This window comes from Neodiprion lecontei, chromosome 2 (assembly GCF_021901455.1).
Source record: "Neodiprion lecontei isolate iyNeoLeco1 chromosome 2, iyNeoLeco1.1, whole genome shotgun sequence".
Classification (NCBI taxonomy): domain Eukaryota; kingdom Metazoa; phylum Arthropoda; class Insecta; order Hymenoptera; family Diprionidae; genus Neodiprion; species Neodiprion lecontei.
This window is the reverse complement of record NC_060261.1, coordinates 34032189-34043084: the sequence shown is the minus strand read 5'-3', so window position 1 is coordinate 34043084 and position 10896 is coordinate 34032189. Positions and strand designations below refer to the sequence as shown.

Here is a 10896-nt window from a genome sequence, read left to right as displayed (position 1 = left end):
CGTAAATAACATCTACGAGTTGATTGGACATAGGAGCGGTCAGTAACAAGCAGTAATAAGAAGGATGACCAATAGTGAATCCTAACAGCCCCCAATGTCAGTCGTCAGTGTCGAGCTTGTAATAAATGGCAATCTTGAGTTATGCGATATATTAAAAGATTAAGAAAGATTAATACTTATTAAAAAGACTGTGGAAAGTTGAAAACACATTGAATAATTGATAGAGAACGTCGTTCTACGTCAGGTTTCTTAAACATATAATTTTCGACAGGTTTCGAATAACTTATTTATAACCGCAAAATACGTCAGTATCGTTCTACGTATAAATGAAATGCTAAAAGGGAAATCTGTGCTATAAGTGCTAAGAAACAACTGCGTACATTGATTCAACTACTTATTGAATGGTAAGCTTATTGAATAATTTAAATACAAAGTTACATAACTATATTTCTATGCGATAGGTTATCTTAATGTACAACTCAACACTGTTTAGATTTTTTCCGAATTTTTTTCAACTCTGAAACTTTGAAGCTAGCCCCATGCTTTTCAATCTAAATTTTCCTATTCATTCCTATTTTTATCAAGCTCTAACATTATATGAATCGATTCATTACAATCTCTGAATCTATACTGAAAAATTATGGAGTCTAGGGATACTTAGTCACAATTAGTTTAAGCAAATCAATGTTTCATTAAATCACAGGCTTGCTTTTTTGGTTCTTGAATTAATATTTTTTACTCATCTTCAAACTCCAACTTATACCTTGCTCACCAGTGCAATGAATTAAATGTATGAAATTTGAATTTTTCCACAAGGTTTTCATCTTCTAAGAAATCATGCCTCTGTTCGGAAAATCTCAAAAGAGTCCGGCGGAGGTTGTAAAGGCTCTAAAAGAGGCCGTTAATGCCCTGGAACGTGGTGATAAGAAAGTAGAGAAGGTATGCAGCATGTAGCCAGTTTCCTGCCAAAAAGAATTCCTATTATGTATTTAAACATGAATCATCTTTCCAGGCTCAAGAGGATGTCAGCAAAAATTTAGTGCATATTAAAAACATGCTTTATGGGACCGCCGAAGCAGAGCCTCAAGCTGATATTGTCGTAGCTCAGCTAGCTCAGGAGTTGTACAACAGCAATCTGCTATTGCTCTTGGTCCAGAATCTTAGTCGGATTGATTTTGAGGTGACTTCATCAACCTCTGCTTTCACAACGAGATAAAGTACAAAATAGTGCATATGAAAAGGTTGTTATAATTTTGTATGATTCCTTCAGGGGAAGAAAGATGTGGCTCAGGTATTCAACAATATCTTACGGAGGCAAATTGGCACACGATCGCCAACAGTTGAATATATTTGTACGAAGCCAGAAATATTATTCACTCTTATGTCTGGGTAAGTTGTGAGATATAAATCATACTCAGTTTTGTTTTTTAATTTCAAACAAAATTCAATCAACTTAACCAGAGAATTCCTATACTTTCAGCTACGAGCATCAAGATATTGCATTAAATTGTGGAACGATGCTGAGGGAATGCGCTCGATATGAGGCATTGGCCAAAATAATGATTTATTCTGATGATTTTTATAATTTCTTTCGATATGTCGAAGTTTCGACATTCGATATTGCATCAGATGCCTTTTCTACATTTAAGGTAGTTGTCGTTACACATATATATGTAATTTTTTAAACTAATGTGTTGGTACAGTATCTTGGCAACACATCGGAAAAACCATCAATAGTCAGAGAATTTTGTCACTCTGGGAAACTTTGAAAATTATGTTCATAAATTCTTTGTGAAATACCCAATCATTCACTGTCAATTGCTACAGAGTTTTGGTATGTAATAACTTTTCATGTACGTAAAAAACATGCCATATGGTACGCTAGAAAAAAGTATAGATTGCCATTAAGAATGATAACAGAAACCCCAGTGACATGATTATTTCATTTTTTTACTATAAACTACTGTATTTTTCAAACTTCATCACCAAGGGTTAGAAAAAGCTAAATTTTGTGCTGGTTTTTTTTCAACTTGAGAAAGTTGGAGCATTTAATTTAAATCAATATGTTTCTACTATGTACATCTTATTATTGTTAAAGAAAAAAAGTTTTCTGAGGAGTTTCATTGTTTCAGGAATTGTTAACAAGACATAAAATACTTAGCGCTGAATTTTTAGAAGTGAATTATGACAAAGTCTTCTCACATTATCAAAGGTTATTAAATTCTGAGAACTACGTAACACGTCGACAGAGTTTAAAATTACTGGGAGAACTCCTTCTGGATAGACATAATTTCACGGCAAGTTGTTTTGATTAAGCAATCAAATGGTGAAATAACATCTGTTGCTACATAATTTTATATGTTACAGGTCATGACTCGGTACATTTCAAATCCTGATAATTTAAAGCTGATGATGAATATGCTTAAGGAAAAGTCACGTAACATTCAATTTGAGGCTTTTCATGTTTTTAAGGTAGAAAAATCACCTGAGTGTGATTTTATTTTCAATGAAACAAGAGTGCGTTTATTCAATTGCCTTTCTCCAATGATTTCAGGTTTTTGTTGCCAATCCAAACAAGCCCAAACCAATTTTGGATATCCTGCTTCGCAATCAAGAAAAATTAATTGAATTCCTCACACGTTTTCACACGGATCGTTCAGAGGACGAGCAGTTTAACGATGAAAAGGCTTATCTAATAAAGCAGATCAAAGAGCTTAAGTCTGTGCATGAAAATTAAGATGGAATCATTTTATAATATTATTTTTGAGTAGTTATGTAAATAAAATTTACATTCACAATTTATTATTGTAATATACAGACTTCAGAGACCATTATATACTGTGCTCCTAATTCTATTAATAAATTCATTTTCAAGATGATTGTATGGCAGCTACAAAAAAAAAATTGTTCGTACAACCCTTCTGCATGCGTTTAGAATAAAATCGAACAAAAATAAAATAATATATAAAATTTACTCTTCACGATATTTGTAGGCCCTTTGGCCTTTTTCAGATGACTTGGAATCATGTATCGAGATAGTAGTCTGACTTTTTTTACCTAGAAAAGTTTTTCTTCTGTGAGATAGTGTAGCCTCAACTTTTAGTGATGATTAAATAAGAAGATACAAAACATTCAATATTGTTCTTCTGATTTAATGTGAATAGTATGCAAGAATGGTTCAGAGTGAACTCTTGACAAATTGAAATCTTTTATGCCTAAGAATGAGGGACGTAAAGGCTTTATCCATGTGCTTACAAATACACATTGACACATACATATATAATTTATTCGTAATTACATATCTACGTAATGATGAGATTGAGCTAGTTTTGATCAATTTATTGTAGCTGCCATACTCTTAATTTTACTCCACAAGTTTTTATTTTATATGCAGCAAATGTATCACTTTTATTAATATACATTTACTGCTTCAGCATTTTATGCAAAATTGTTGTAATCCAATGTGTATGTATAGAATTGACTGTTAAACTGTAACGCCAAAACAATAATTATTGTTTATTATATTTATTGCATTAAAAGTATTACTAAAAAATAATCTGATTCACATTATTATCTTTTAGGTTCAGGTACAAAGATGAAAAATTACAATTAAGTTGCAATAATTTTCATCATACAATAAAAAATTTATTTCACTTAATAGTTGAAGAATAGTTGACACGTAAATTACAAATTTTTCATATAAAAACAATACACTAATGTACAGGATGTCCTTTATTAAAATATTAGAACTACAATTAGACCGATTATGTAAGCTTCAATTTAAATTTTTTGCATAATATCAAGACCGCGTGATGAACGGATGTAAACAAACGCGGACGACCGTGTTTCAATCCCCAGTCAGGTTTAGAATTCGGAAGAACACAAGATAAGTGCGGTAGTTTTGGGCCTAAAGAAAGCCGCGATTTTTTTTTAGATACTGTATTATGCATCGCGCTAAACGATCTGACTATCAATGGGGATTCTGCTATAGCCTGTAATCATATAGGACGGTATCTTGTTGAGGAAGAATTCAAGTCGAGCAAATTATGCTTATCAGAGTACATACCTTGACGCGTTCCGGAGTATCAGCAAGCAGCCACAGTAAGGTTGCTAAGGTGAGAAATACGTTAGTTTCTCGTTCTATAGTTGCTGATAACAATCGTATAATAGTCTCAATGTGATCCTCCTGAACGAAAATACCAAAATTCATTTAACTTAAAATCTACATGTGATGCGAAAACACTGAGAAACACAAGTTTTGATCACAGAAGTATAACTTTCCTTCTTAGATTCTTACCTGCCAAGCATAGGACTTAGTTCGTTCATACTTTGCAATAGAAACTAGAATACTGGAGGCTCGGAGACATATGTCCATCCATGGACGAGACCTGTTAGAACGATGTAATAGGTTGTAAAGCATGGGAATTAAATTAGCATCACATAAAGCCTTGCATCCACCGGGCATCAAGTATGTTATTGTATCTGTAACACAGTGATCAAAGTTGAATTAGCTGTAAAAGCATTTCAAGCAGCCATAACACAATTTGCAGCAAATACATAAGAGACAACACAATGATACTGACCCAGTGCTGTGAGTCCTTGTGTTAATTTTCCGAGATTTTCGTACCCTTGAACAACATCAATAGCAACATTTAATCTGTAGCCTAAAGTTGCTGACGGTTGAGCTTCCATTCTAGCCTTTTTTGATCTTTCACGTAGTTTTACCATTTCTTGGCTCTGAGACTGACGAAGCTTGTGGCCTCGCCAAATCGCTTGAATTTTTACAGCCGAAGTAATCTCTCTTTGCCTCACTATTTGTCGTTTCCGTAAAATATCTCTCCACCAAGCTTGAATAATTTTAGTAGATTGTAGAATCTTCTTATACTTTTCTTTCACCAAGCGAATATACATAGTTGATCGATACCACCTCTGCAGCTGAATTGCTGCAATCCTTTGCGTTTTATAACTTTCTTGACAAATTCGTCTTGCTGTTACAGCTCTCCACCAACCTTGAATTTTGACAACTGCTTGACGTTTTGCTACGAAATCATGTCTATGTAGTCGCATCAATTTATTAGCTCGCCACTTTTGCTGAATGTAGACAACACTGTACCTTAAAATCTTAAACTGCTTTCTAATAGAAGAACCTATTTTCAATGCTCTGTACTTGTGTTGTACTAAAACTGTTGTAGATTTGAGTAAATCATAATGCATTTTAGCTTGTTTTGCCGTTAGACAAGTTCTCCACCATGATTGTATCTTAACAGCAGCCCATTGTTTTGCTAGAAAATTTTGCCTCTGTATCTGTGTCAATTTTTTAGCTTTCCAATTTTGTTGGATATAGATAACATTTCGTTTTAAAGTCAAAAACTGTTTTCTAGTCAAATTACCAAGTTTATGTGCTCTGTACTGCCGCTGAATGTAAACTGTTTTTGATTTAAGTAATTCATATGACAGTTTTGCGTCATTGGCTATTAGGCAAGCTCTCCACCATAATTGTATTTTATTAACTGCCTGTCGTTTTTTCATAAAATTTTCTCTGTGTGGTTCCATTAATTTTTTGGCTCTCCACTTCTGTTGAATAAAAGTAACATTGATTTTCAAAGTTAAAAAGTTTTTTCTAACCGGTCCACCAAGTTTACGTGCTTTGTATTTGTGCTGAAGAAGAATTGTAGTAGATTTCAATAGATTGTAATAAGATTTTGCTTGTTTTGTTGCAATACAAGCTTTCCACCAGAATTGTATTTTAATAACAGATTGCTTTTTCGCCTGGTATTTTCTTTGTGCAACGACCATACGATATCTTTTTTGAATCATTATTGCTGCATTTCGTTTGTAAAGGAATTCTTGCCGAATCTGTCTTTTCAATAGCGTGGCTCTCCATTTACGTTGTATAATAACAGTGCTTTGTTTCAATTTGTTAAAATTGTCCGCAGTTTGAGACGCAGCTTTATTAGCTCTAAAACGACTCTGCAGGGAAACAGTTGCTGCTTTTAGAGAAAGAAAATAATAGCGTACCTGAAACCCAACCCTCCAGTTTCTCCAATATGATTGAATAACAATTGCAGCTTTTCGTTTCAAGATGTATGATTGTTGTACAGATTTTGCAGTTCTGATTGCACGCCATCTTCTTTGCACAGTGACAACAGATTTTTTCAGTGATACGAATGCATTTCTTTGGAGCCGACAAAGTTGAATGGCACGCCATCTTTGTTGTAAAGTTATCACAGCATTCATTTCCTTTTTCAACAAAGCTTGTAGCTTTCCCTTGACCGAACATTGCAGCCACCATTTTTCAATTAATAGTACAGCACCTTTCATCAGTAAGAAATTTCGTCGATCCTTCCTGTAAGCAAGTTCACGTATCCACCAGCCCTGAATAGTTTTAATTGAGATTACTTTCTTTTTATATTTTTCCCGTTCAATTTTCATAAGACGATTGCTTCGCCACTTGCGCTGTACCAATAGCGTAGCCTTTTTAATGGCTTGGTAATGGTTGTAGGCAGTTTTCTCAATTAATTTTATTTTCCACCAACGCTGGATTTTTGTAACAGCATCCTTAAGAATTAAATAAGTAGACACTTGGAGCCTCATCAACTGTGTAGCACGCCAGTGCTGCTGAATAATACGACAAGCAGTTTGTTTTTGTTTAAAAGCCACTACAAAGAGATTAGTGGCTCGGTAATTCCTCCAGAATTTTTGAAGTTTTACAGCAGACAATTTCATTTGTTTAAATTGTTTTTTTTGTTTCCACATTTGCACTGTAGCAATCCATTTCAATTGTATTACTGTAGCAGCTTTATTTTGCAATGACAGGATAAGCACTCTTTTTTCCCTGAGATATTTTAGTTGTCTTTTTGCAAGGTATGATCTCCAAGCTCTCTGAATTACCCAAGCTGCATTATGCTTTCTCTTTAATAAAAAATTTTTTATTCGTACCCACCAAAGAGTAGCCCGCCACCATTTCTGGATTATTACTGCAGCTTTATTAAAGTGTGGGGCTTGGAACTTGTATATAATCTGCCACAGTAACGAGAGCGTCTTTTCTCTGTGACCGTCTGCAATACATTTGGCTGTAATATTACCACAAATGTTATAGCCGGAACTGGTAAGTGCTTTCAAGGCAACATCAACATTGTAGACTTTTTGTAGTCTTGAGATAGCAGGTACTCTGCAAACAGCGGTCAAATTTCGTTTTCCTGTTATGAGCTCCATGATTCTGCACAGCCTTACACCATCTCGTAAATCGTGGGAAAGATTATCAACTGCGTAACTGTACTCATCCAACTCTGTTTGCTTGTGGACTAAAATATACCCATAGGGTTTCAAGACACGTGTAACATCACCAACACCACTGAGCAGCTCTTGAGAAAATCGTAGCAAAATCTTTTTGCTTTCTTTGTAAGCTGACTGTTTATGGAAGAGGCATGGATCATGCCCGATCAATTTATGTGTCTTCGCATAGTCAAGAAAATAAATTATGAAAAGAAACTTTTTGAGCATGAACTTATTCATGACAGTGAAAAATGTGGGAAGGCGCAGATTTAGGACTGTCGGATGCGAGTGAGTCTTGACGATATGTGGATCAGCAAAAAACCTTGTTAAAAGAAACTTACTCAAGCGAATAATATCATTATTTGAATTAAGTGGGATCGTTTCGCCATATATTGCTTCCAAACTAATTCGTAACCACAATGGGTTATAGCACAGAAGTAGTTCCAAAATCAATTTCTGCAACCCTGGGAAATTGTACAAAAAATTAAATCATTTCTTGGAAAAATTCAGTTGCTTTTTTCCATCATAATATGCTTTACCAATGTCTTTATGAAGATCGCGATCTTGTCTAATCACTAGAATTCCTTTTTCAACACATACAGTAACTTTTGATAATACGGAAACAACTTCATTGCTGCAAAGCAATGTGCAAGCAGCTCTCCGTAGTGTATTCAGTCTTTGATTAGTGTGATACCTGAAAAATTAGTGTGGGTCTTTAGCAAATTTGAAAATTGAACGTTTAAATAAAAGTATGTGTATAAAAAAAAAATACCTGGCAGATAGAGCTTCCTTAGTTTCTGCAAGTGAAACATCTTCCTTTGATCGGCATGTTTGCCATATTTTTGCAACATCAACTAATGGAGTATCGACATTAGATGTCAGGTGTTCAGGAGGAGTCAGTAGCATGTTTAACCACTTTTTAAATTCCAATTCCTGGTTTTTCACCCATTTATCATCATAATACAGAGTGCTGTAAACAATTATACCATTTTGAGAAATGCACGGAACTCAAACCAAATTTGATTTATCCTCCTTTAATTATCTGAAGAAATTACACTGCAAGAAACGGATCTTCTGTCGTAGTTGCAGCAAATGGGTCTGGATTGCAGAGTGTAGTGAAAAAGTCATCTGGATCATGTAGCTTCATGCTAAGTTCAGGTTCGAAGACTCTGTTCAATCCACTATTGATTCTCTTTCTAGACACTCCAGCAAGTGACAGCTTGGTGATTCGCACCCCAGGAATAGAGACTTTACCACTACCTGAAAAAATAAAAATTAAAAATTAGAGACTAACAGACAAATTATTTCTAGACTATAGTGAGCTGGAAATTACTTGGCTAAGCTTACATTTCAAAGATGTATTCATAGCAACTTTCTTTTTGAGATGTTGTATTTCTTGGATACTTTTTTCTTTGCTAATTTTAGAAGATTTCCTTGAAGGTATCTTTCTAATCGGTGAGGTTTTTTTGACAAGGTTATTAGTAGGCGGTGAAAAATCGAATCTGCAATTAGCCCCTGTGGTAGATATATTTGGAGTTAGGTAGTCGTTACTCGATTTAACATAAGTTTTGTTTGTTGTTGAAGTCAAATTGAGACTTTCCTCCCGAATTGATTCCAAACTTGTTGGCCCACTTTTTGCTATTAAAACAGAATATTGGTTCACTGGTTTTGCCCATAAATCAGCTCCCAAAACTTCCTGAACAGCACCAATATCGGACTGTGTGGTAGACAGATTAAAACTTTCCCATTTAGCTCTTAAATTGGAACTAAAGTCTTGTTTTTCATTGCTCCAAATCGGCGAAGAAGACGTTGCATATTTTGACATTCCAGGCTCTACAACTGGCATAACAGGAGACAGTGTTGCAAAAGTTCTAGAAAGCCTAGTAGGTACTAGGAGACTGCTCGCGCTTTGTTCAGGGAACTTATCCAATGGTACATGTAAGGATTCTTCAATATCCAAACCCTTAGCAATTTCAAAAGTGTCGTTCTTATTGTTTGCTGCAGTAATGAATTGAAAATTTTCAGCAGTTTTGGTAAGAGGTGTATTCGATGTAAAATTTATGTCATTAAGCAGCAATGAAAAATCTGAATTAGGATTGGATCTAGCCTCCTGTGGGGATAAAGAATCCTCAAAGCCATCTCGATCATCTTCGTTCATATGAGTACTGTGTTTAAAAAGAGGTGCAGTTACATAAGTCTGGCGTCGCAGTTCATGCATTTCAGAATTAGGTGATGATTCTGAGTTCTCTAAGGCAGTATTTTCCGATTTATTTGTATCGTTTTTGAACCACGGATGTGGAGTTAAAGCAAATACATCCGATTCTATCAGCATAGAAAAATCACGAGGTTTTGCAGTTGATACATTCAATGAATAATCTTGTCGATGGCCTAGAATCCCTGCGGAACTTTTCTTTGGAGTTTGCCAATCAGTGACTGGATAAGTAGAAATATTTTCCTTTCCTTGATATCTTGAAATGCCGGAAGACTTGTGCCTATTGCAGGGAGAATTGATATTGTTGGATACATTTTCAGACATGTTGAACACTTTTTTCAACTCTGATTTTTTTGTAGGGTGTGCATTCTGAGTAAGAATCTTTTTTCGATGATCCAATATATGTTGCTTATTTTCTGTGTGTTTTTCAACAACTCCATGTTTTTTCGAACATGTTGTAGAAGTTGTCAATGCAATGTCATACTTTATGCGACGACTGTCAGTTAATTGTATTATGTCTCGGAATGTACCATGTTCCCTAGCAGTCCAGCTTATGATCAATTCTACGTCCTGGCCAGCCTCAACTCGCAATTTCGACAAACTGAGCACGACGGATCGTTCCGATGGTGGTTTTTTTGTAACATGGATCTAGAATGATGCAAAAATTTTAACTTTCTATTAACAAAATGCTTGAATTAATAATTTATCTGGTATATCAAGAATAATTTCAAATGAGATTGCCGTTTAAGATACAATCAAAGCTCTCCGGTATTGTAAATTTTTCTGAAAAGCTTCAAGCTATTAATTACATTCAATAGACGATTGCTGGGGTTACGTAGGCTCAAGTAGGAATGCGCTGTTGTATTCAGAGCAGTTTCGATGTGGATACGAGTTTGGGGTTGAAAAGGAGCCAACAACAAGTTGATCTTTGTGTCTGGTTCTGTGTGCATGACAGCACCCTTCTCTTTGGGTGTTATGTTAACCTATGTACAAGTAACAAACAATTATTAGGTATTTAGGAATAATAAAAATGGCAGTTGTGTCAGCATAATTGGTTGTTGAATTCAAAGAACGATTCAGAAATAACTAAAGTAATGAAGTTGTGTCCTGCAATAAATTATGAAAAACGAGATGCTGGGCATGTAATTCATAACAACGTTAGAACGCTACAAATTTCCACGTAATACTGTAATTTGAATTGCTTAAAAAATTACCTCAAAATACATGGTTGAGAGTGAAGTGAGCTCAAGGTAATGTTGGCTCACGAAAGTAAGAAATACATCTGTAATGTTGTCGTTATGAATACACTTTGCCAAAAACACCCACTATTCAACGTTCAACGGTTTAGCCTCGCAAGATACAAGTTTGAATTTCAAGCTTGACAACTGTAAACGTACTCTAGGCGTTAC

General features: G+C 35.0%; 2 protein-coding genes across 3 annotated transcripts; one reads left to right on the top strand and one right to left on the bottom strand.

The window, feature by feature from the left end:
• The first annotated feature begins 28 nt into the window (after positions 1-28).
• LOC107226201 (protein Mo25) lies at positions 29-2877 on the top strand. The gene is made up of 8 exons (XM_015666934.2): positions 29-404; positions 817-939; positions 1013-1180; positions 1271-1389; positions 1481-1649; positions 2133-2297; positions 2368-2472; positions 2555-2877. The coding sequence occupies exons 2-8, from the start codon at positions 838-840 to the stop codon at positions 2735-2737; spliced, it is 1011 nt and encodes a 336-aa protein (XP_015522420.1). The 5' UTR covers positions 29-404; positions 817-837; the 3' UTR covers positions 2738-2877.
• A 204-nt stretch (positions 2878-3081) lies between these two features.
• Positions 3082-10889, bottom strand: LOC107226196 (protein abnormal spindle). 2 transcript variants are annotated; one of them, XM_046732008.1, is made up of 11 exons: positions 10702-10889; positions 10297-10470; positions 8623-10135; positions 8331-8535; positions 8048-8245; positions 7815-7969; positions 5391-7739; positions 4584-5282; positions 4298-4482; positions 4067-4186; positions 3082-3992 (listed from the first exon to the last, which is right to left on the bottom strand). In XM_046732008.1, the coding sequence occupies exons 1-11, from the start codon at positions 10711-10713 to the stop codon at positions 3765-3767; spliced, it is 5838 nt and encodes a 1945-aa protein (XP_046587964.1). In that variant the 5' UTR covers positions 10714-10889; the 3' UTR covers positions 3082-3764. The 2 variants fall into 2 exon arrangements, with proteins under 2 accessions (XP_046587964.1, XP_015522413.1); XM_015666927.2 differs by having other exon boundaries at positions 4584-7739.
• Between the last annotated feature and the right edge of the window lie 7 nt (positions 10890-10896).